Source organism: Megascapheus bottae, chromosome 30, assembly GCF_031878675.1.
Source record: "Megascapheus bottae isolate mThoBot1 chromosome 30, mThoBot2.hap1, whole genome shotgun sequence".
NCBI classification, from domain to species: domain Eukaryota; kingdom Metazoa; phylum Chordata; class Mammalia; order Rodentia; family Geomyidae; genus Megascapheus; species Megascapheus bottae.
Genome location: NC_143538.1, coordinates 7942516 through 7968025, shown reverse-complemented (window position 1 = coordinate 7968025; position 25510 = coordinate 7942516). Strand labels below are relative to the sequence as shown.

Sequence of the window (25510 nt, the reverse complement as noted above, 5' to 3'; positions counted from 1 at the left end):
ATGTTAAAATATATTTTTAAAAAATGATTTGTGGGCCAGGCTTGGTAACAGGATCTTGCAATTTTTTTTTCTACCTATTAAGGAGGCTGGGAGATATGAGGGGGAGGGGAGGGGAAGAGTCACCCAGTAAATGAGTAAATTCAGACAAGGCTCCTGTAATGCCAGCTAGTCGGGAGGCAGAAGTAAAAAGGATCAAAGCTGGAGGCCAGCTCCAGCAGATAATAACAATAATTTATTATTATTATTTATTATAACCAGAATATTTGGCTGTCATACATGCTCACTGGCACACTTGGTGCTACTCAGAGACCTGACCTATCTTGTGGTTGTGTCTGGGCCCCAGGACCCCAGCAGGAGAACCCCATCCTGGAGGGGACCCCATCCTGGAGGGAACCCCAACCTGGAGGGGACCCAACCTAGAGGGGACCCCATCCTGGAGGGGACCCAACCTGGAGGGGACCCCAACCTGGAGGGAACCCCAACCTGGAGGGGACCCCATCCTGGAGGGACCGCAACCTGGAGGGGACCCCCATCCTGGAGGGGACCTCAACCTGGAGGGAACCCAACTTGGAGGGAACCCCAACCTGGGGGGGACCCAACCTGGAGGGAACCCCAACCTGGAGGGGACCCAACCTGGAGGGGACCCCAACCTGGAGGGAACCCCAACCTGGAGAGGACCCCAACCTGGAGGGAACCCAACCTGGAAGGGACCCCAACCTAGAGGGGACCCCAACCTGGAGGGAACCCCAACCTGGAGGGGACCCCATCCTGGAGGGACCCCAACCTGGAGGAGACCCCCATCCTGGAGGGGACCTCAACCTGGAGGGAACCCAACTTGGAGGGAACCCCAACCTGGGGGGGACCCAACCTGGAGGGAACCCCAACCTGGAGGGGACCCAACCTGGAGGGGACCCCAACCTGGAGGGAACCCCAACCTGGAGAGGACCCCAACCTGGAGGGAACCCAACCTGGAAGGGACCCCAACCTAGAGGGGACCCCAACCTGGAGGGGACCCGACCCTTCCAGGCCCCCCGAGGGTCCTGGCGTCTCCTGTTTGACCGCCGGGGAAACTGAGGCAGGCCTCCCCGGGCCTCCCGGCGCGCAGCCACCGGCTGGGGGCGGCCGGGCCCCGCGGTCTCCTCCCCGCCCTCGCGCCCGCCCGCGGGCTCAGGATTGAGGAAGTGCGTCTGGGCCCAGGCTGGGCGCGCGGCCCGAAACTCGGGAGACAGAGAGCGGAGGGAGGGACCGCCAGGCCCCGGCCCTCGCCCCGATCCCAGGCGCCCCGAACCCGCCTGCCACAGGTGAGTGCCACGGGGGCCTCCGCGCCCCGCGCCCCGCGCCCGCGCCGGCGCCCGCCCGCCCGCCCGCCCGCGCGCCTGCCCAAGGGTGGACTTTGCCCGGAGGCCTCGGGCCACAGCTCGAGGGGCGCGGAGGACCGGGGGACCCCGTCTCCCCGCCGCGTTCGAGGTGGGGAGGTTGGTTGGTACCCAGAAACAACTCCTGTGCAAGTCCGGGGCCCAGGGAGCCAAGCAAGAAACGCGCCCTTTGATGCCAGCGGGGCGCGGGGGGGGGGCGAGCACCCCAGGCTCCAAGCCCGGGGAGGGGGCACTGGGGGTGCCAGGTAGCTGAGGTGGCCGAGCTCCCCCTCGACAGCTCTGGGTGCCACCTCTGCGCCCCGACATGCCACCTTCCCTGGCACGGATGCCGGCCCGGATGCTAAGGCTGGAAGGTGGGTGGCAGCGCTGATGGGGGCTCCAGAGCTGCCTGCGTCTGTCCTGAGTCATCGAAGCCAGGACTCTCCCCATTTTCTTACACACACACACACACACACAAACATGCACACGCGCGCGCACACACACACACACACGCACACACACATGCACACGCGCACGCGCGCACACACACACGCACACACACACATGCACACACACACACATGCACACGCGCGCGCACACACACACACACACACACACATGCACACACACACACACACAGGTCTGGCTGCAAGGGTTGGCAAGTGGAAAACCCGAGATGGATAATGATAGTCTTGGCATATCTCTTGCCAAGTAGGTGATTCGGGCAGGGGTGGGGGTTTACTGATTTACAAACAGTATTGAGGATTTGGATTAAGGCCTCCAGCTTTCAAGGCAGGTGCTCCATCAGCCAGCCTCCTGGCCCATTTTGCCTTAGTTATTATATTTTTTTTCCAGATTGGGTTTCCCTATCCTCCACACACAAACACACACCACAGCTTGTCACCCGCAAAGTGACAGAGTACTCGAGAATTAAAAGACCCAGGGTATGCGTGGTATGCTTTGGAAAACCTTGACAGTTCAATTCCTTGTATGCTTTAGTTTTCACCATCTTTACTCTTGTGCCAGAAAGAAAAAAAAATACTATTAAATACCATAGCAATAGATATGGCGATAGGTAGATCTTCTGCTGGCCCTGGGGCTTGAACTGGGCTGTGCCCCCTTAACTGGTAAGCTGGTGAGCCTCACGATTCTGTCCAGCCTTTTGGTGTAACTCAGACCACCAGCCCGTATCCTGGCCTCCTTGAATCTTTTCCCAGGATTGTCCCGAGCCTCTTGTTTGTGCCCGTCCCCCGCGGTCAGTCTCTGCGTTCCCCTCACAGCTCCACTGCGGCCCTCCAGGAGCGCAGGCTGTACTCTGTCTTGCTAGAAAATCCACAGTGATATTTATTTACTTATTGACTCAAATGGGGCTTGAACTCAGGGCCCCATGCTCTCTTGCTTGGCTTTTTCATTCAAGACTGGTGCTTGACCATTTGAGCCACATTTCCATTTCTCTTCTGTTTTGTTTGTTGGTGATTTAATTGGAATTGTCTGCCCCAAGCTTGCTTGGAACCATGATTCTCCTATTTCAGCCTCCTGAGTTAGCTTGGATTACAGCAGTGAACCAGCAGCCCCTGGCTTAGAGCAATTATTTGATTTATCTGTCAGCCCTCTCCTCCAGGTTCATAAAATCTTTAACCTGATGTTTTACCAATAGGGCTTTAAACAGCATTTAGAGAATGAATGTCAGATTCCCTATTTGGTTTCCCAATAGGCATTGGGGGTTTATTTGCAGATAGAAAAATGAAAATGATACTGTCCTTTTAAATGATTTAAAAAAACATTACTGACAATTTTAAGAAAAGAAAACACCACTTGCAACTGTTTTTTTGGGGGGGTGGGGAGTGCAGAAGAAAAATATGTCACTTAACAATGATTCTGTTGAACTATTCTTCTAAAAAAAGAAGCAGAAGGAAACCTAGTGTCTGTTTGGGAGCAAAAATATTAAGAAAAGCTTGAATTGCCTCATCAGAAAGCCTCAGCTTACAGTGTAAGCAAATGTGAAACTGTTCCCTGGGCAAAACTGGTCCAGTAGCAAAGTGATTTACAAATGGAAACTGAAAGGGGAAGCCAGAGGGCCAGGGGAGTGGTAGCCTGAAATATTTTTAAGATTTTGTTTTGTGAACTTATAAAACACTGTAGGACAAGACACTTCTAAGCTTTTGCTGTTTATGTTATTTTGTTTTGGTGCCAGTCTGGGACTTGAGCTGTTTTTGCTCCAGATTAGTGTTTTACACACTTGAATCACAGCTCCACTTCTGGCTTTTTTGGGGGGAAGGGGGTAGTTAACTGGAGATAAGAGTTTCATGGCGACTGGGAATGTGGCTTAGTGGTAGACTGCTTGCCTTGCATGCATGAAGCATGAAGCCCTGGGTTTGATTCCTCAGTACCATATAAACAGCAAAAGCCAGAAATGGAGCTGTGGCTCCAGTAGTAGAGTACTAGTTTTGAGCAAAGGTAGCTCAGGGATAGTGCCCAGGCCCTGAGTTCAAGCCCCAGGATTGGCCTAAAAAAAAAAAAAAGTTTCACAGACTTTCCTGCCAGCCTGACTTTGAACTTTGATCCTCAGAGCTCCGCCTTGTGAGTAGTTAGGATTACAGGAATGAACCACCAGTTCCCGGTACCTGAGATGCTTATCTCCAATTAGGCAGTAAAATCCTGGAAGTGGAGATATGGCTCAAGTGGTAAAGTGCCAACCTTGAATGAAAAAGCCAGGCAAGAACGTGAGTCCCTGGGTTCAACTTCCAGTACGACTGTGCATACACACACACACTCACTCACGAGAATCCCACTGAATTGGTAGGAATAGTAAATATTTGCAGGGGGCTGCATGTAAAGAATTAAGGAGATATCTGATTTTTTTTAATGTCCTTTTGCCTCTAGAAGGAGAAGCCACCCACCATGACTGTGTGTCCACGCCTAGAACCCACCTGTGCCACCAGTGTGTGACAGCAGCGGGACCTGCCTTTGGAGATTGCTGGCATGTGGAGACTGCCCAGCATGTACTGGTGTGTGGGCCCTGCAGGATTAGCCATGGAAACCAACAATGGTAAGGCGGTGAGCGCAGGCTAGGGAGGAACCAGGCGCTGTCAGTTAAGGAAGTAACATAACAATAGACTGTGGACCTTGGGAAAATGAGCTATCATATCCGACTACTTTATTATTATTGCTCTTGTAGTTACCATCATCTTTGTTGGGGGGAGGGGTCATGGGGCTTGGCCTCTGGGCCTGGGCACTCTCCCCGAGTTCTTCAGCTCAAAGCTACCACCCTACCCTTCAGTCACAGCACCACTTCCACTTTCTTAGAGGTTAACTGGAGATAAGAGTCTCACCTTCTTCAGTGCCAGGGCTGGCTCTGAACTTCGAGCCTCAGATCTCAGCCTCCTGAGTAGCTAGGATTACAGGTGTGAGCCACCGTGCCTGGCTTGAGTTATCATCATCTTTATAGGGAGTATAGAAATTTGAACTTGGGCCTTGCCCCCTTGGTAGGCTGGTGTGTTATTGGTGAGCTATACTTCCAGCATATGACACCCTATCCAGTTTCCCTCTATGGCGACAGTCTCACTGCCCCTCCCCTGCCCCGGGGGCAGGCCTTGCACTAAAGTATGAGGTTTTCTTCTTTAACTTGGGGATTTGGTCATGATGATATTTTGTACTTTTTAGCTGCGTCTTAGGCACGATTTTTGCACCTCTTGCACCTGGATTTGCCTTGTGTGATTGTGCCTTGTGTGTGTTTAAAATGGTTCGGCCTTTCTCTCTTTTTCTTTGTTGACACTATTGGGCTTTGAATTCAGGGCCTTCTGCTGGCTAGGCAGGTGCTCTACCACTTGAGCCATGCTCCCAGCCAAAGTGTTTCACCCTTTCTTTTTATCTTATTTCTGGTGGTAGTGGGCTTTGAACTCAGGGCCCTGCTCCTTAGGCAGATGCTCCACCTCTTGAGTCATGCCCCCCTCAGCCATTTCCCATGTCGTACGTGTGGGGGTACCTAGTGCAGTAAGGGTATCTTGCCAGGAGTTTGCAATCTGTGTCCCAGGAGAGCGGGTCACATCTTCCTCTCCTGCGCAGTGAATTCCTTCTTCCTTGGTCTGGAGGAATTCTGGGACATTTCTGATGGATTCCTGGGCCAGTGGGCACAGGGGGGGTAGAGTGTTACTCCCCAGGCCCCTGGTGCACAAGCACCTTCTACAAGCATGTCATTAGACATTCTTTTGTGTCTGCCACCCACTGGAGTGAACAAACCTGCTCTGCCAGCTGAAGGGAGGGACTGGGAGAGTCAAGAAGTAAGGAAACTTCTAGATTGCTCAGGCCAGACTCTCCTGGATTGCAGAAGGTGGGGGTGCTTGGGGGCTAACCTCATCCCTGAAAGACCAGACAGAGCCTCGAACAGGACCATCCACCACCAGAGTCAGCATGGACCAAAAATGGAGAAGGAACTTTCCAGAAGGTCTTCACATTTCAGGTTGTTTCATTAGCTCCTTCTAATACTGTCTTTTTGTTTTTAAGTCTGTATTGAAAGTCTGCCTTTTGACAATTAGAGCCAAGTGGATTGCTCAAGCTGTGGCTCTTTGGACGTCTAGAAATAAAAAGTAGGAAACAGAATTAGGAAGTTCTCCCCCTTTAGGGTGGCAGCTTGCCTTTTGGCTGGGCCACTGTTAAATATTCGAGAAGGATCGGATCCCATTGGCCTGGGCTGTGGAGGGGGGGGATGAATGAGGCTTTTACTGGGGACACTGTGGTGAGTAGAAGACTCCCCCCAACCTGGCACAGGGAAAATGCCCATGTCCAGTAAAGAATTGAATACTGACTGGGCAAAGGGTGGGTAACTGGGTGGTAGCTTGGAGTGGCTGGAGCAATGGCCTAAGGCATCCCTGCATGCAGGAGGCAACAAGCTCAGCTGTGCTTCAAACTTACAAAGCGAGCCCAGAGACACCAGCTCCGGGCTTGGAAAGGACTGAGGATAACCTTAGCCTCAGTTGTCTTTGTCCAGAATAGAATTGCTTCCTTCCAGCAGTGAGGAGCTCACTGCCTATCCCATGATGGCAGTCTCACTCAGGAACTGTCTGCTGTGGGCATCTGTCCTGGCATGTGGCTTCAAGAAATGCCCCTTTGTTGGTGCCAGGTGCTCCTCCCTTTTCTTGAAGCCCCACCCCTTTCATGTGGCTTTGAACCCCGCCCCTTTCCTCACCCTCATAAGCTGTGTCTGTTAAAACATGCACAGTTAACATAATCCTTCACAGTGAAAGACTAAGCCAGGGGCGTTGCTCATGCCTGTAATCCTAGCTACTCTGGAGGCTGAGATCTGAGGATCGAGGTTCAAAGCCAGCCCAGGCACAAAAGGACCTGAGACTCTCATCTCCAATTAACTTCTAGAAAACGTGAAATGGAGCTTGACTCAAGGGTAGGGCGGTAGCCTTGAGCTGAAGAGCTCAGGGACAGCACCCAGGTCGAGTTTAAGCCCAAGATCTACAAAACAAAAACAAAAAACCATGGAAGACTGAACTTTTCCTCTGACATCAGGAACAAGTCTCTGACTCCTTCTATTTAGCACTGTACTGGTGGTTCTAGCCCAGTAAAGGAAATACGACACAGCCATGCACCAGTGGCTCATGACACGAATTCCAGCTGAGATCAGAAAGAGCATGGCTCAAGGTGAGAGCCACTGCCACCACCAGCACCATGATTGGTGACTTAATGAGAACACCCACAAACTCTCCCTGAGTGTCCCATAAGGGCCTGAAGAAGCAGAAATCTTTGCCAAGTAAATTAATTTCTCCTTCTTAAAATAGGGACAAAGGGACTGCCTTTTCCTTGAGTGTGAAAGTTGTTGATCGTTTTGTTTCACAAACAGAGCAGCTTGCTAAGCCATTGCTTTGTGCCCTGATTTGGAAAACTTGACTCAGGGACACGTTCAAGTTCAGTGGGAATTCATCTGGGCCACTGGGTCGGCATGTGGAGGAGGTCTCTCGTGCAGGCCTTTCATCTCTGGGATTTTGCTTATCCATCAATGACAACAAACTAGTTCAGGAGTGGATTAAATCAATCTGTTTCCTTTCAAACTTAGCAAGGTTGCAAAACAATATTTTCATCATCTCTTCCTGCTAAACAAACAAAAAAAAACCCTTTGTGTCATTGTTATCAGCCAAACAATTTCCACAAACTTGGACAAATTGTAAGTTACTTTAGGAAGTTGCCAAGATAAGCTACCAAAAATTTTTTTTTCTAAATTGGACTTTAGACAATGTCTCTTTTCTCTTGTTCCTTTTTTTTTTTAAATTCTTAACCAAAAATAAGCACAGTTCCTCTCCCTGATTGGTTTCAAGGGATGGGTGCTTAAATGTTCAGGCCCAAAGACAAACCACTGGCAAGGAATGCCTTTAGTGCCAATCAGAAACAGGAGAGGCAGGGACAGAGGGAGGGTGGCTGGGCGGTTGGGGGGTGGCAGGGAGCTTTGAGAGCAGTGCCCGGGCGTGCTTAAGATATTTGTGGTCACAAAGCAATGGTGGAGGACTTTGTTTTAATATCTAGAATAACATTCATGTGGAGACAGAGGACAGACACAGAGACTAGCATGGACAGAATCAGAGACACACAGAGAGAAAGACGGAGAAAGAAAAGTGTGTGTACATTAGCTATCCCTTCTGGAACACAATCACCCAAGATAAATCAAGCCAAAGAAAACACTGCAATCGAGAAATGTAGTAAAGAAAAAACAAAACACAAACAAGTTTGGGGGTGCCTGCTGTCTGTCACAGGCTCAAATCTCATGTGCAGGTCTTTCTGGTTGTGTGGTCACTGCAGATTAACTCCTAAGAGAGAAAAACCACAGGTGAATGGGCAGAATCTCTCCCTAGTTCTTGTACAGGTTTTTCTTCTCACTTCTTGCAAAAAAAAAAGTCATTCTACTTCCACAATGGTGAACAGACCATAGACTGCCCAGGTCAGCCCGGGTACGGTGGCTCATGCCTACCATCGTAGCTGTCTGGGAAGCAGAGATCATGGCTTCCTATGGGTAGGGGAAAGTCCAGGAGACTCTGTCTTAAGGGTCTGAAGCCATTGGCTGGGCACAGAGACACATATCTGTAATCCCAGCCACTGGGGAAACGTGGACAAGAGGACCACAGTCCAGCAATCCAGGCCTCCCAAACATAAAACAAGATTTCAACCTTGAAAATAGCCACTCGCACACGTATCCCCAGGCTTGAACTCAGAGCGTGGGCACTCTCCCTAGAATAGTTCTCTACCACATCTCCACTTCTGGCTCTTTGTGGTTGATTGGAGATAAGAGGCTCCCAGATGTTCCTGCTCAGACTGGTTTTGAACCTCCATCCAAAGATCCCAGCATTACAGACGTGAGCCACCGGCGCCTGGCTGAAATTTTGTTATGAAGGAAAATAGAACTTTTACACCCTGGGACTGGGGGCAGAGGGCGCAGAGGTGACCACATTTTATCAGAAATACGTGCAGAGCTTGATGAAGATGCCGCAAGGCTGAGATGGGAAGCATGGCTTGTTTCCTAGCGGGAGCCCATCCATGCCTGGGCACCCTAGCTTTCCGTGCAGATGCTGATGGAGCAGGAGCAGGAGAAAGCTAAACTCTGAATCATGCGGGAGGAATCGCTGCCTAGGTCACCCTGGGGTGGGGGAGGGCTGGATCCCCCCTCTTCTCCCCTCCGCAGTCTGCATCCTCTTACATTTCTTCCTGCAGTAATGAAAGGTTGTATTTCACCATCATGCAATCCAGAGATAAAAGCTGCTGCTTAGGCTACACATGCCTTAGAGTGGCATATGGGGAGAAGGCTCCTCCTCAGAGCCAGGCAGAGGAACCCCTGAAGGGGAGAGGGTATGCATCACCTCGAGGCAGGACTGCTGGCTCCCACCCCACCCCAGGGGACCCTGGTCCACTTGCACACATGCACTTGGGGAGGAAGGCACAAGAAGGTGATTAAGCAAATATGATCAGGTCAGTGTCATTGTCAAGTTCACAGGCAGCCGTTCTGAGGAGTTAGGGATTTAGGGGACTTTTATTATTATTATTTTCACTTTAATCTCTTGGTGCTGGGGTGGGGAAGAAGTCACACATTTTGAATCCAGTAGCTGTGTTTGCCTCGTGTATTGTTGCAGAAGAGAGAAATCACACATACACCACACACACACACACACACACACACACACACACACACACACACACACACACACAGCACTAGAAACTAGAGGATGAAGGCCACAATTCTGTGGCTTCTCCATTGCCCTGGGATTTGTTGATTGAAACAGCCGATAGAGAATTTATTCTGTGTATTATGGCAGGAGAAAGATGACAGCATTCTAGAAGGCAAGGTAGGAAAGATACTGGGAACGGGATATGGCGAGGGACCTTGAGGATTGCCAGAAACAGGAGGAGAGGGCTTTGGGGTGATGCCTGAGCAGCTAAGTGAATGATTGGGGTATCTGGCATGGTTTCTGGAGTCGGAGTTATTCTGTAAGATGGGTGGGATTTTGTTCAGTGACTGCTCCCAGATCCCAAATGGTAAGAATTGCTTCTGCTTGCTATTCTGTGGGTAGAATAATTAGCTTTTCTAAAATACTCAAGAACCTGACATTTCCAGGTTTGGGTTATTGACAGCTGAGGTTGTTTCTCCAAGAAAAGGCTGAGTCTGTGTCACTGGGAGTATTTAGAAATAGAATATTGAATTCCAAGTGATGGATAAGCACAAGATGATGTCTGCCTCTCTGGGTTTTCAAAACCAAATGTTTTTGTTTTTTTTGTTTTTTTTTTTTGTCTAATGGATTTTCACTTAGCGCTGTCCACACCCAGCCCCAGGGCTCAGCCCGCGAGGCTGATTTACTGGTAACCAGGAACGCGTGGACAGTGTTCAGACTTCTAGCAAATGTGGCCTGTGGCCTGTGACCCTGTGGCTTGTGGCTCAGGGTCATTCTGGGATGGGGAGAGGGGTGGTCTCCATCCTCCTTTCTCTCCACTACTCTCTGCACCTACCATTCCCTGATCCTGGCTACATTCGTGTCTTCCTCTGTGCAGTTAGCTTTCACATCCACCTGACTCTTCATTAAAATCAAACAACCGACACAAGCCAAAACTAAAAATAAAAAGGGGGGGGAAGGAGGGGGCGGAAGGGAGGAAGGAAGGATGGGAGAGAGGGAGGGAAGGAGGGAGAGAGGGAGGGAGGGAAGGAAAGAATGTACTGTCATTTTCCTTTTATTAGTTAAGTACTTGGCTAAGCATGTGTTCAAAACAAGTGTTGTCCTCCTTGTAGCACTGTGTGGGGGGGTGTGGGTGTGGGGGGGGTGTGGAGGGGGTGTGTGTGGATGTTTTGGAAATTTTCACTGTTCTTGTAGGAAAATAATGATAGAAATTATAATATAGAAAGCAAAGGATTATTTGAATCAAAACTATTCCAAGCTGCTACTTCGATGTTTATACCAGTTCCTGTTGTTTGTTTAGGGTATTGGTGTTGAATTACAACATAGTCTGTTTGGGAGGCCTCTGTGTTTAATGTAAGTTTTAAATCTATGCATGTAAGGAGTATGATATTTTACTAAATAAAAGGATACGTTGGAACTGGGCACTGATGATTCAAGCCTTGTAATCCTAGCTACTCAGAGACTGAGAGCTGAAGATCACAATTTGAAGCCAACCAGGAAAGTCAGTAAGACTCTTATCTCCAGTGAACCACCTAAGACCAGAATCAAAATGGTAGAGCACTCGCCCTTAAGTGAAAAAGCTCAGGGACAGCACCCAGGCCCCGAGTTCAAGGCCCATGACTAGTGCGAAACTTAAACATGCACTCGATTCAGACTCCACCTTCGCCACACACAGGTCCTTGGGCTTAAGGACGCTTGCCTTACCAGGAAGGAGGCCTTTGCTTAATTCCTGAGGACACGCCCTCACATAATGAAGTGACCCCTTCTGGTGGAGGTTGCCACCTCTGACTCACTGCCAATCTCCCTTCCTGTGGCCTGCTCTCAGGTGTCGGAGGGTCCCGGCTGTCAATAATTAATGACAACCATCAGAGTGCTAGGAATCAAAGCTATTTATCTGTGTGTGTCACCTCTTGCACAGAAAACTTTTCTGGCTCATTTTCCCCACCCCACCTCCCAAACACCCAGCCAAGCCACATACCAATGGCTCTTTCCTGTCATCCTAGCAGCTCAGGAGGCTGAGACCCAAAGGCCCAGATTTAAAGTCAGCCTGGCAGACCAATCTGTGAGACTCTCATCTCCAATGAGCCAGCAAAGTGCTAGCCGGCCTGCTTTAGTCCTGTGACTTCAGAACCCAGCACCGAGCAGTGTCCCATCTACTCAGCCATTGCTCTCTGCCTCTGTCAGATGGCCTCGCTCAGCCTTCTGCAAGGCTTGACCTGAAGCATCTCAAACCTTCCCTCACCTAATTCAGGCTTCATCCAGGCACAGATCACCAGAATGGCAGGGCCAGGAGGCCCCGAGGCAGGGCTGTCAGCGCCTGCAGTCTAGACTTCCAGGGCCTTGCATGAGACCCTTGGGTGGCCTGCCTCGGGCCTCTAGGTCTAGAGCCATCATCAGTCACTTTGACTGTCTCGCCAGGGAGCAGTGATGCCATCCTGTATGTGTACTTCCTCCACTGCAGGTGCCAGGGAGATGGGAGGCAAGCTGTCGGTGCCAGTCGGGGAGCCCCCAGCATGCTCCCCCAAGACTGAGGACATTCACACGGCCTACAAGCAACGAGACGTGGGCCGAGCCCGCCACCTGCTCCGACAGGCCTGCGAGGAGGAGAGCGCATCCCCGCTGGAGAAGGTCAGGCGTGGGGTATGCAGGCTGGGCTCTCAAGTTGCTCCCCAATCAGCAGATTCAATGGGGCGGGGTTACGGGAGCAGGGGAGATTGAGTGTATTCTAGAAATAGCTCGTGAGTGTCGCTCTTCTTGGCAGATCATTTCAGGAGCAAGTCCTTGTCAGGGACACTGATATGTGAAAGGCAAAATATTGCCTGTAGATCAAACCCACTGTCTTCTCTTACAGGTTTTCTTTGGGGTGGGGGGAGAATGGCACCACTAGCACGGGTTCAAAACCAGTTGATAACATCTGTAAAAGACATTGAGGGTTTTTAAAATTATTATCTTGTTTTTTGGCAGTCCTGGGGCTTGAACTCAAGGCCTATGCTGTGTCCTCAGCTCAAGGCTAGTGCCCTACCACTTCGAGCCACAGCACCACTTTCAGTTTTCTGGTAGTTCGTTGGAGATGAGTGTCACAGACTGTCCTGCCCAGGCTGGCTTTGAACCTCCATCCTCAGATCTCAGCCTCTTGAGTAGCTGGAATGACAGGTGTGAGGTGAGGTATCTTAAACGGACTCACCTGTCAGCTTCACCACGGCTCTGCTCTGTCCCCTCCAGGGCCAGCTTCTGGGCATCGCAGCAGCCCACGGAGATGTGGAGACAGTGCGGTATCTGCTCACCGAGAAGCACGTGGAGCTGTCCGCCGAGCCCACGGACGACAACCCCGCGGTGATGGCCACGCATTTTGGACACACAGAAGTGGTACGGGAACTGCTTGAGTCATTGGCAGGTAAATTGGGGTACAGGCACAGACATCTCGCTACCTCCCCAGGCTGTGAACTGAATGGCCCTTACAAAAGAGACTGGGAGTGGCGCACGGTTTCACACGCCTGTAATCCCGGCTGCTCAGGAAACAGAGATTAGGAATCCAGGCAAAATGGCCACAGAAGCTATCTCAGTCCCTTAAAAGCTGGATGCGGTGGCACATACCTGCCATCCTGGCTACCTGGGAAACATTTAAATCAAAATGTGAGAGGCCAAAAAAAAGTGAGGCAGAAAGGATCAGGTCCCAAAAATACTCACAGAAAACAAAACGGTTGGGAGATGGTACAAGTGGTAAAAAAAATCTGCAATCACAAGGCTCTGAGTTCAATCCCAGTATGGCCGAACAAAATAGTAAGTTAGCCTCGTTATTTGTTATTTCAACAAATTAAAATTAAAAAAGTAAGCAGCTAGAGGAGGGAACGGCTATTTTTGGTTGTACCTTAGAATCACAATCCATGTTAGCGCACAGAGACTAGGCATGTCGCAAGAGCCTTATTCTGATTTTATTTGTTTGTTTGTTTGTTTTGGTCCATTGTGGGTCTTGAACTCAGGAGCCTGGACGTTGTCCCTGAACTCGAGACTAGCGCTCTACTACTTGAGCCACAGCTCTACTTCTGGCTTTTGGGTGGTTCATTGGAAATAACAGTCCCACAGACTTTCCTGCCCCGGCTGGCTTTGAACTGCGATCCTCAGATCTCAGCCTCCTGAGTACCAGCTAGGATGACAGGCGTGAGCCATGGCACTTGGCTTTCCGTGCATACTTTTGAAAGTCCTCAAGACCGTACTATATGCAAGCCTTGCTTTCCTTCACCGGGCTTGGCTCCTACCCACCCACAAAATACCCAGAAAGCACCGCCGTTCCCCGAGTGGGCCTTCCATCCGGAAGGGAACCACTGGACCACGTTAGCTGGTGTAATGACCAGCACAAAGGCGGCCAGAAGTCTTCAGAGTAGGCTGTTGCTGTCTTGTCCCCCGCAGGTTCCTGCAGCCCCCAGCGCCTGCTCAACTGGATGCTGGCCCTGGCCTGTCAGCGAGGGCACCTGGGCATCGTGAAGCTCCTGGTCCTCACCCACGGGGCCGACCCGGAGAGCTACGCCGTCAGGAAGAACGAGTTCCCCGTCATTGTTCGCTTACCCCTCTATGCAGCCATCAAGGCAGGTGGGTCCCCTAGCCATGCACCTTGGTGGACAGACTTTTTCAACCATCGTGGCCAGATGCTGGGGACTCACACCTGTCATCCATGCTACTCAGGAGGCTGAGATCTGAGGATTGCAGTTCAAAGCTAGCCTGGGCAGCAAAGTCCGTGAGACTGTTAACCACCAGAAAACTGGAAGTGGTGCAGTGGCTCAGAGTGATAGCACCCTAGCTTTGAGGGAAAGAGCTCAGGGACAGTGCCCAGGCCCCGTCTAGGGACAAGTTGTCCTGAAAAGGAGATTTGGTGACAGGGACCAGCTCTGATGAATGAGACCTCGGCCACGGCCTCACTAGGGCAGAGACTCACGGACATCTCTGGCCACCTGGGTCTTGGTGCGGAAAGGGAAGCTCAGAGCCTTCACCCTGCCTCAGTGGGCCAGTGCCGTGACATCCTCATGCTGTTTTGTCCCCCTAGGGAACGAAGACATTGCCATATTCCTGCTTCGTCATGGAGCCTTCTTCTGCTCCTACATCCTGCTGGACAGTCCAGACCCCAGCAAGCACCTCCTGAGAAAATACTTCATCGAAGCCAGTGCCCCGCCCAGCTCCTGTCCCGGGAAAAGAGTGAGTCACCCCCCCATCCCATCCCCTCAGCCACCCCCATGCAAACAGGTCCTAGGCATTCTACTCTCTCAAGGGTTCTGGTTTGTGGATAGCCTGGGCAAAAAGTTAAGAAGAACCTCATCTCAACCAATAAGCTGGGTGTGGTGGTTCATGCTTATAATCCCAGCTACTCAGGAGGCATGGGTAAGAGGGTTATGCTCAAAAGCTGGCCTCAGATCCAAATCATCATAACAATAATTAAAGCATAAAGGTCTGGGGGTATGACTTCAGTGGTAGAGTACTTGCCTTGCAACCACAAAGCCCTGGGTTTGATTCCTCGGTACCACATACACAGATACTGGGGGTTTGAATCCCCAGTATCACCAAGAAAGAAAAATAGTTGAATTAAAATAAATTAGAAGCCTTACAGGTACTCATTATAACAAATAGAACTACCAGGGAGATGTAATAAAACTTGTGAATCTGCCCTCTCCCCTTTGATATAATCAATTTGTTTTCTATCTTTGTCCTGGGCACTATCCATGAGCCCAAGACTAGCACTTTATCACTCGGAGCCATAATGCCATTTCCATGTGTGAGACATTTAAATGGAAGCTATAAATAAGAAGTGTGGATGTGGAGGCCAGGACAGTGGCCTGGTGGTAGAGAGCTTGCCTAGCATGCACAAAGCCCTGGGTTTGATTCCTCGGTACCACATACACAGAAAAAGCCAGAAGTGGTGCTGAGGTTCAAGTGCTAGAGCAATAACCTTGAGAAAGCCCAAGGACAGTACCCGGGCCCTGAGTTCAAGCCCCAGGACTGGCAAAAAATAAAAAATAAAGTGAGTGTGGGTGTGTGTGGGGGGTGTTTCCCACTTCTCTTTCAAACTTGGCATTACTAGAGTGAGGGAGAGTTCTTGTGCTTCCTTGGGTTACAGTCAGGCCCCTCAGCAACTTCCCATATTTACTGTGGGAGTTTTGGGTAGAGTTCTTGAGAACATTGGGGTTGTATGCAAACTGCCAAGATTACCCTCTTCTCTCCTGGCATTTCCATGACTTTTTCCATGTCTTAGTTGGTATCAGAGAATAACAGTCATGCCACAGCGGTGCCCTGGCTCCTCCTTGGTGAGAACTGTGGACAGCCACTTCCTCAGGTCAGGAGATAGTCGTTACACTCAGCATTCTCCACACCATCACTGGCACCAAGCTTACACTCCGATCTCTTTTCCCGCAGACATATATAGCTTTTCTATGGTACAAGGTGATGAGGGCGGTCGAACCAACCTTGAATTCCTGGAATAAATGCTACCTGGTTTTGTTTGTGTACACATAACGTACGTAACATATGGGGCTCTACCCACTTGAGCCATTTCCCCAGCCTTAAGTAATTTATTTCTGTTCATTTGTGTATATGTCTTTTGGCAATCCTAGGGATTGAACTCAGAGCCTTGTGCTTGGTCAGTTGGTTTTCTCATAGCTGGTACTCATTATTTGAGCCAACGCTTCCAGTTCTTTCTTTGTTTTCCTTCTTTTTGCTTTAGTTACTGTATAGACAGAGGCTCATACTTTTTAACCCAGGGCTGGAATCTGATCTCTCCCTCTCCCATAGCTAAACACAAGGTTCAGGTGATTGGTTGAGGTAGATGTCTCACTAAAGTTTTCTCCAGGCTGGCCTGGAACAGTGGTTCCTGTCTGCTCTCTCCCAAGTAGCTGGAATTGTCAAGATGTACCAATACCTTGTACCCTCCCCCCGTAGAAGGTCGCTGTGTCTGTGGTCCAGGGCCTGGCACACGGTCAGTGCACAGTATGGATGATGGTATTGGGGTTGAGTTTGGGTTGTAGAGGGGAACGGGAATCATCTAACCCCTGCTTTGCACTGTGCTGAGTGTTTTCTCCTGTTTGTTCAACACAGGATGGTACTATAAGGAATACAGTGCTTTGCAGGTGAAAATATTTAGGAACAAAGACAATTGCAGGGTAATTGATATTCTAATCCATGGCTGGTGGCTCACAGCACTAATCCTAGCTTATCAAGACAGGAGGCTGAGATGTGGAGGATAGCAGTTAGAGGCCAATCCAGGATATTCACAAGACTCCATCTGTAATTAACTGGCTAAAAGCAAAGCTTGGAGGTATGGCTCAAGTGGTAGAGCACTAGCCACAAACAAGTATAAGGCCCTGAGTTCAAACTCAGCAAAGATAAATAAAATTAAATACAGGAAGGTGGACAGGTCATGGAATGGCCCAGCATTCTTGCAGAGCTGAGCCTCACTCTCTGCCACGTTGAGGTTCATGGGAGTGTAAACACTTCTCCATACTCAGTCACACACTAAGCTGGTTAATTCCAGGGCTAGGGGGGCGGGGTGCTGTCATGCCCTGGGTGGGGGCCGGGGACTCGGGTTTTCCTGGCATAGGTGAAGGCGGGCTGGGCTGGTGTCTCTGTCTGTGATCTGTCTTGAGTGTCCCTGGGTCACGCCAAGAGAGGAAGTGAGATTCCAGGGTGGCCGCAGTCAGGAAGACCCCAGGGTTTCCCCGGAGTAGGTTTTGGATTCTTATAATCCAAATAAGCCTCAGTGTCAAGTGCAGGGGACAGGCCAGCTGTCCTGTGCTGCTGGACAGAGAGCTGAGACCCAGCCAGCCTAGAAGGGTTCCAGAGGGATGGCCCAGGAGCCACAGGTAAACTCTTCTGCCTTTCCAGGTGGTCTGTGGGGCAATTTGTTTCAAAGTGTGTGTGTGTGTGTGTGTGTGTGTGTGTGTGTGTGTGTGTGTGTGTGTGCTCAGCCTCCCCAGAAGGCAGTGGTGTTTGGAGCATGTCATTGGTTCTCCGAGCCCCCCCCACCCCCCCCGCCCTCCTCCTACTGACTGATTTAGGCATCACCTGTTTCCCAGCAGTAGCTGGTTCCTTGGGTTTTCTTGGTGTTGGCTAAGAAAAAGCCTAGTCAGAGCTGGCCCAGCCATTTCCCTGGCTCTGCCATAGGCCTCTTCAAGACGCCGAACTCTTGCCTGAATTTTGAGATGGGCTGAGTGCACAGTGAGCTTCCTGGGTGGACCTCTTGGGTTACTGAGAAAATAGCTCTTGCTCTGCTATGCAGCATGCAACAGGGAAAGTCAGAAACACAAGGAAAGACTCAGTGAGGCCCCACAGTAACCATGGCTTTCGTCTGTCTGCCAGTTAAAAGGCAAGGCCAGAGCACAAACTGGGGTGAACTGAAGTGCTAGAAATATGTAAGGGCTGATAGTAATTTTGAAACAATCCAGTGGAGGGAAATAGTTAAGTTCCTCTTTCGAATGTGGCAGCAAGCCAGGTGCTGGAGGCTCAGGCCTGTAATCCAAGCTATATAGGAAGCTGAGATCTGAGGATGGAGGTTTGACACCCGCCATGACAGGAAAGTCTGTGGGACTCTCATCGCTAATAAATTGCCAAAAAGCCAGAAGTGGAGCTGTGGCTCAAGTGGTTGAGCACCACTTGAAAATGCTAAGAGCTAGCAGAGTGGGGATCATGTCTAGTTATCTACTATGAGTTAGTCTAGTTGGTCTAGTATGTGTCTCATACTTTCCCCACCCTCAGCTAGGCACTTGTATCTCTCAGTTATCACTCAGTTGCAGGCCTCGTGTGGGTTTTCATTTTAGCCTAACAATCACAAGTACCCTAATTACTTGCTGTTCTTCAAAGAGGTGGGAAAAATAAACATGGGAAAGGAGAGAGGAGGGGGAGAAGGAGACAGGGGGAGATGGAAGAGGGGGAGGGGGAGAGGGAAGGGGGGAAGAGGTGGGGGAGAGAAGGGAGATCTGGCTAAGGGAGAGAATGATGCACACATCACCATCTAGTGGCAGTGGTGGCACCTCTCAGTCTGGGCCACTTTACCCTCCACCACTGGCGCCTCTCCCCCCCTGCAGTGGGTTTTTACATCTTCCCATTAATTAGCGAAGCACTCATTTTCATTGATATTTCTGCTCTGATTTTTTTTTCCATTATGGGTTTCCAGATGCTTTTGAGAAATGAGCCCAGAAGCAGAAGCCTGAGTGTGGGCTCTGTTTGTGTGTTGGGGGGGGGGGGGGCTGTCAGTACCCAGATTTGAACTCAGGGACTCGCTCTTGCTGGGCTCTACCATTTAAATCATACCTCCAGAATGTTTCTGCAGGTGTTTTTCATTTTTCTTTCCCAGATAGGGTGTCATGTCTTTGCTGGGGTAACTTCTGACCTCAGACCCCTCCCCACCCGCACTTTATGAGACTCTGGGATTCTAGACATGGCGCCCAGTCCCAGATCCCTGGTTTTATATATGGTGTGGGCCCCCTTGTGTTTACATAGCCATCCTCTTGTTCTAGAATGATAGCCTGCAGTGGAGGCTGGCACACCACCGGTGCTTGTAAGCGACAGCTGCTCTAATGACAGGGTAGATAGAAAGAGGGTTAGAGGGCCCAGGCTGGGGTCCTCAGTTTGCACCCCCCCCACACACACACCTCAGTGGGCTGCCTTTGTACACACAGGGGACTTAATCAAGGGCCCTGAACCCACCAGCGCCCTCTGGTGTCCAGAGGGTGACATGCTGAAACCACAAGCTGAGGTTGGCAGGTGCAGGTGCTCTTCCTCCTGGTGCCAGGCGCCTCTCCCTGGGCGCTGGCCACACCGCAGGAGCTGGAGAGACAAGACAGACCCCGCGCTGATATCTCAGGACTCCCGCCTGGGTGGGGTGCAGACCCATGGGGAATCATCCATCCCTTATCGGGAGCCCAAGGCTGGGTCTGGACTCCTTTGAAAATGCTCCCCTTCCCACCAGGCCCTCCGAGTGCGGTGGTCTCACCTGCGGCTGCCCTGGGTGGATCTGGACTGGCTCATTGACATCTCCTGCCAGATCACGGAGCTGGACCTTTCTGCCAACTGCCTGGCCTCGCTGCCCTCCGTGATCCCCTGGGGGTTTATCAACCTGCGGAAGCTGAACCTGTCCAACAACCACCTCGGGGAGCTGCCCTGTGTGGGCTCCTCGGATGAGATCATCTGCTCCAGGTCACCGGCCGGGCCTCCCATCCCTGCCTGCACAGGCCTTCCCCATGCATTTGTAGTCTTCCCAGCAAAAGTCTCAGCGTAAGGAAAGAAGGAAGTTGAGCCTGCACTGGTGCAGGTCCTCAGGAGCAAAGGAAAGGAGGGCGATCTCCCTTTTTAGGGTGTCAAGGGGTACCTTAGCCCAAATACCTCGGCCCTGCACCAGACTTGGGGGTGCGCCCAGAGCATCCTGGGAAAAGGGAAGGAGCCTCAGAGGAAGGGGGGAGGAGTGAACCACCAGCCCCTGTCTACTTTTCCCAGAAAGCAGCCGGAGCCTTCCTCCTCCCGACATGGCAGGAGAATGGCTGCACTTCGGCCATTGCTTTAGGTTACTTGTCTGCCCAGTGCAAGGAATTCACACCTGTCACCCCAGCCACTTGGGAGGTAGAGACAGGGAGGGCTGACATTGAAGGCCAGCCTGGGCAAAAAGACTCCATCTCAACAAATAAGCTGAGTACAGCACTGTATACTGCAGTCCAAGCTCTGTGGGAAAGTCAAAGGTCCCAGGCTCCAGCCCTCACAACCTGCAAAATCCCATTTGGAAGATGTAACCAAAAGCAAGAAATGACTGGAGCCATGGCTCACGCAGTCGAGCGCCTGCCTGGGAAGCATGGCTCCAGTAGGGCCCAAATAAATCAGTCTAAGGCCCTAGGTAAACAAAGAGGCAGAGATGTTTGAATTGGGGCATGAGGTATGGGTGTCCCAAGCAAGTTTTTCACACGAAAGCTGCAAACGCGAAGCCATGTGTGCAGTGGTGTTAGGTGTGAATTCGGAGCCTCACACTTACTGGACCACTGATATCCTGACTTCCTTCTCTCAACCCCAGGCTGCTTGAAATCGACATTTCCAGAAACAAACTCTCTCACCTGCCACCTGCTTTTCTGCACCTCTCCAAACTTCAAAAGCTGATTGCTTCCAAAAACTACTTAGAAAAGTTATTTGAAGAAGAAAATGGTATGTGTTTGCCAGGATGACCTGATAGTGATTTTCTTCCTGGCAGAGATTGTTGTTTTAACCATGTATACCTTGATTTATTTTTTGATTCCCAGCCACGAACTGGATCGGCCTTCGGAAACTGCAAGAACTCGACGTGAGCGACAACAGATTGACAGAGCTGCCCACCCTCTTCATGCACTCATTCAAGGCCCTCACTCACCTGAACGTCTCCAGAAACAACCTCAGGGTGTTTCCTGATCCCTGGGCCTGCCCTCTGGTTAGTATCAGCCAGGACCAGGGCCCCGGGCAGGCAATACACCAGTAAGCCAGCCTACTCAGCCCTGGGTTCAAGAACCACACAGGAGCAGGAGGTGGAGAAAAGCTCTGTTCTTTTGAGACAATAGAAGAAAAAAGGAAAAAGGAAGAGGAGGAAGAGGAAGAGGGGGAGGAAGGAGGAAGAGGAGGAGGAGGAGGAAGAGGAGGAGAAAAGGAAGGAAGGGAGGGAGGGAGGGAGGAAAGGAGGGGAAGGATTCTGTAGTTGGTACCTATAACTCTCGTTTATAATCCTGGCTACTCAGGAGGCTAAGATCTGGATAAGTGAGACTCAAAGCCAGCCTGGGAAGAAAAGTCTAAGAGATTCTGTCTCCTAATTAAGCAGCTAAGTGCTAGGCTGGAGATGTGGTTCAAGTAATAGAGCACTAACCAAGCCAGCGCTAGGCCCTGAGTTCAGACTCTAGCACTGACATTAAAGAGAAATAATTGCAATCACTGCACCGTTGGCTGAAAAGTGCTTTTGTTCTTGAGAATTTGGCTTGATAAAGTCAAATAGCATAAAGAATTGTCAAGGTTACAGGCTCATACACCTGTAATCCTAGCTACTCGGGAAGGTGATATCTGAGGATAGAGGTTCAAAGCCAGCCCAGGTAGGAAAATTCATGAGACTCATATCCAATCAACCACCAAGAAAAAAATGGAAGTGGAGCTGTGGCTTAGTGGTAGAGCACCAGTTTTAAGCAAAAAAGCTCAGGGATAGTGCTTAGGCCCTGAGTTCAAAAGCCCGAGTATCAACACACACACACACACACACACACACACACACACACTCCATTTATTGTCCTATTGTCATGGTGTGCTTTTGACAGCTAATTGGGAAAACAATCTTAAAGGCCCTTCCATCTTGCAGGCTCTTGACTATTTTTTCTCTTTCTCCACAAACTCTTAGAGATGTTGCAAAGCATCCAAGAACGCCCTGGGAACTTTGCCCGACAAGATGGCTGTCTTCTGGAAAAACCACCTGAGAGATGCGGATTTCTCAGAAAATGCCTTAAAAGAAGTTCCCCTGGGACTTTTCCAGCTTGATGTAAGGACCAGACCGCTCATCATTAGCTGTGCTGAACAAAATTGCTCCATGATTTTTCTAAGACAAATGAAGGAGAGAGAAAAAAAAAGTGCATAAGCCAGGCACACCTGAAATCCTAGCTACTCAGGAAGCTGAGATCGGAGGATCAAGGTTTTCAAAACCACCCAGGGAGGAAAATCCATAAGACTCATCTCCAATGAACCACAGAAAAAGCCAGAAGTGGAGATGTAGCTCAAGTGGTAGAGCAAAAAAGACTTAAGCAATAAAGCTAAGAGACAATAATAAGGAGCGGGGAAGAAGGAAAGAAAAGGGGAGAGAAAAGGGAGGGGAAGGAAAGAGGAAAAGAAGAGAAGGGAAAGGGAAGGGAGGGGTGTGGGAGGGGAACTCTGACTTTGGGAGGTCCAGCCTATCATCCAGGGGGCCAACCTTGGTCAGCTTGTGTGCTGCTTCTTCTCTGTCTCCTCCTTTGCAAACCTGACACAGCCTTTGCCTCCTCCCCCCTCACCTCCGCTTCCCCTCTCAGGCCCTGGTGGTCTTGAGGTTACAGGAAAACCAGCTGGTGTCGCTGCCCCCCCAGGACAAGTGGACCTGCAGACATCTTAAGACCCTGGACCTCTCCAGAAATCAGTTTGGCAAGTAAGTCAGAGGAGGCCGGGGTCCCTGTCTCCCCATTTGTGAATGGCCTTGGAGCCGACCCTGGAGAAGTGGACTTCTGCTGGCAGGATTCCCTAGCTTTCTCCATGATTCTGTGTTTTCTGATCGCTGGCCAAATAGTAATGTGCACAGAGCTTCTAAGTCGTGACCCTTCTGTCCTCTCATCCACAGAAGTGAAGAGGGCCTGAAGACCAAGCGGATCTCCTTTTTCACCACCAGAGGGCGCCAGCGCTCAGGGACTGACTCAGGTGTGTGCTGGGGTTCAGAGCCCCTGGTTGTTGGGGGTGAGGGTGGGGACAGGGGGGTAGCTTTGTTTCCTAGCTCCCCACCCCAAATAATAAGACCCTGGGAATGATCTCATGTGGGTCTTTGCCTTTCCATGCTCTTTTTGGAAAGACAGAGATAGAAGTCACAAGTGGATTTGTGCTATTGGTGCCACACACGGGCCAGGCCAGCAGCCTGGCTTGGGGAACACAGGACCTAGCAGTGCAGATAGGGAGCCAGTGTGTGCCCCCCAGGCTTCTCCTCCTATGGGCTGGACAGTACTTTGCATTTTTCACATGAGGAAAGCAAGGCACCCGCCATGTCTCAGCTCAGTTTGCCTTGATGCCAGAGTCCATACAGTCAGCCAGGGCAGACATGGATTCCCACAGCCTGGAATGAAAGGCCCAGGCCGGGTCTGCGTGGTTGGTTGGGTAGTGGTATATCAGAGCTCTTCCTCCTCCTCCTCCTCCTCCTCCTCCTCCTCCTCCTCCTCCTCCTCCTCCTCCTCCTCTTCCTTCTCGTCCTCCTCCCTCTGTACTGGGCTTGAACTCAGTACCTGGGCACTGTCCCTGAGCTTTTTCACTCAAGGCTGGTGCTCTGCCCCTTTAGCCACACCTCCACTTCCGGCTTTTTTTTTTTTTTTGGCTGATGAATTGGACATAAGTGTCTCATGGACTTTTCCTGCCCACGTTGGCTTCCCACCACAATCCTCAGGTCTCAGCGTCTGGAGCAGCTAGGATTACAGGTGTGAGCTGCCAGTGCCTGGATCTCTTGCATATATATTATGTATATTGCATATTTGTGTATGGATATTGTCAGTCATCGCGTAGTAATTGTGGATATTTGTAGGCTACAGGAGATGGTGCATAATGTTCAGGTTAAGGGTAAAGGGGACGTCCTTCACCCAAGTTTGTCATTTCTTTGTTCTGGGGACGTCCAGACTCCTCTCAGGTGCACGCTTGGAGTGCCATCAGCTGTCCGCCGTCGTAGCAACCCTAGTGTCTGTGCACGTTGTGCCTCCCATCCAAATACAGTCATGGCCTCTGCTCTCTGCCACCCTTATCTCCACACCTTTGCCAGGTCTCGGGGTAACTGCACTTCTAGTCTCTGCCTCTGTAAGAGCAACTTTGGTCCAAGTTGGCCTTCTAAAGCCACCTGCCTTCAAGAAGAGACCCCTTGGCTTTCTGTCCTACTGCCCAGGAGCCAATGTTTGGCTTGTTCCAAATGCACAGTGATGTCACTGTCTTGGGCAGGAAGCATTGAGATGGACATGAACGGATGTTTGACTGGGGAGGGGGTGAGAAGTGTCACAGAGGCCAAGAGGTTCCCATAGGAAAGAGGCGAGCTACTCTAATCTGTCCGGCTGTTCCTCTCTCATGGAGTGGTGGGTCTAGATGCATGCAAATGATATGCACATGGCCTCGTCCTCGGTGCATAGGCAGGTTCTACCATGGAAGATGCAACTGTCACTGGGGACAGATAGACACATGTCTGAGGTTTTGCATCTGCAGATTCAACCCAGCACTGATAGAACCGTCTAAACATAGACCTGAGAACGTGTCTGCGGTTTCACATCTGCAGATTCAACCCATCAGCGATCAAAACTTTTTTTGGGGGGCGGGGGGAGAATGGCAGCCATTATTCCCAAAACAATACAGCAAGATGAACAGTGTTTATGTAGTGTTTGCATTATGTCACACAATGTCTGAGGAGCCCTGAAAATATGACGCTGCTTTATACCGGGCCCTGGGCATCCTTGAACGTTGGAATGTTGAAAGATCCTGGTGGCAATTCCCTAGAGAGACAAAAGGACAATTGTGTAGGAATTTCTACCTCACAAGAAGGTCACAGAGGCTCAGAGCAAAGCACTATGGGAGCACAGAATCATGGAAATGGCTGTGGAGGTGACCCTCCCTCCTGTCCAGGTCTGGAGAGCTGGGAGAGGAAGCCATGCCCTGGGAGAGGGCCCTTGGCAGAGGTGAATTTGGTTTTGCCAGATGACAAGACCTCTTGGTGTCTTCAGTCTGGAAGGTGGAGGCCCAAGGCTGAGTGACATGGAGGTGGAGTCGGGTAACCAATCCCTTACAAATCCCCCCCTTTTTTTCTCAGTCAAGCTGTTGACCTTAGGGTAAAGAATCATCCATGAAAGACAACTTGTTCGTGGCTGCGTAGTTAAATTCCAGGGAGATTTACGTATGTTCAAGCGATCCTATTTGTGCAGTGGCCTCGTCCAAAAATAATTTGGATGACCGTTTTTACGGTAAAATTCAGACCAGCAGAGTCATAAATAACTTATGAATAAATAATAACAGTTCATAAATACCTCGAGCCGGGTTCTGCCCCAGCTCACTTTCCATCGTTTCTCCACACTCGGCCAGGAGATTGGGACAGGTGCCGCCTCCCAGTGGAGCTGAGGCCCCTTCTCTTTCAGGAGATTTCATAAACACCAGGGTGAAACTTGAAAATTGGAAAGCCAGCCAGTCAGGTGTTCAAAACGGTCTTTCTCTGTGGGAAAGAAAAATGATGCTTTCCTATGAGGGATATAGATACTCTCTCAAGAAAACATGGATCAGAGA

The 25510-nt window shown here is 50.5% G+C and overlaps 1 protein-coding gene across 1 annotated transcript in view; it reads left to right on the top strand.

The window, feature by feature from the left end:
- The first annotated feature begins 1212 nt into the window (after positions 1 to 1212).
- The window catches only part of Lrrk1 (leucine rich repeat kinase 1), a 53108-nt gene continuing 28810 nt past the window's right edge, over positions 1213 to 25510 (top strand). The window contains exons 1-12 of the mRNA XM_090321767.1: positions 1213 to 1301; positions 4239 to 4404; positions 11973 to 12139; positions 12734 to 12905; positions 13919 to 14098; positions 14550 to 14698; positions 19458 to 19684; positions 20547 to 20674; positions 20770 to 20933; positions 21879 to 22016; positions 22540 to 22652; positions 22842 to 22918. Of these exons, the coding sequence (XP_090177893.1) occupies positions 4338 to 4404; positions 11973 to 12139; positions 12734 to 12905; positions 13919 to 14098; positions 14550 to 14698; positions 19458 to 19684; positions 20547 to 20674; positions 20770 to 20933; positions 21879 to 22016; positions 22540 to 22652; positions 22842 to 22918 (1582 nt within the window). The 5' untranslated portion in view covers positions 1213 to 1301; positions 4239 to 4337. The remainder of the gene's footprint in view (positions 1302 to 4238; positions 4405 to 11972; positions 12140 to 12733; positions 12906 to 13918; positions 14099 to 14549; positions 14699 to 19457; positions 19685 to 20546; positions 20675 to 20769; positions 20934 to 21878; positions 22017 to 22539; positions 22653 to 22841; positions 22919 to 25510) is intronic.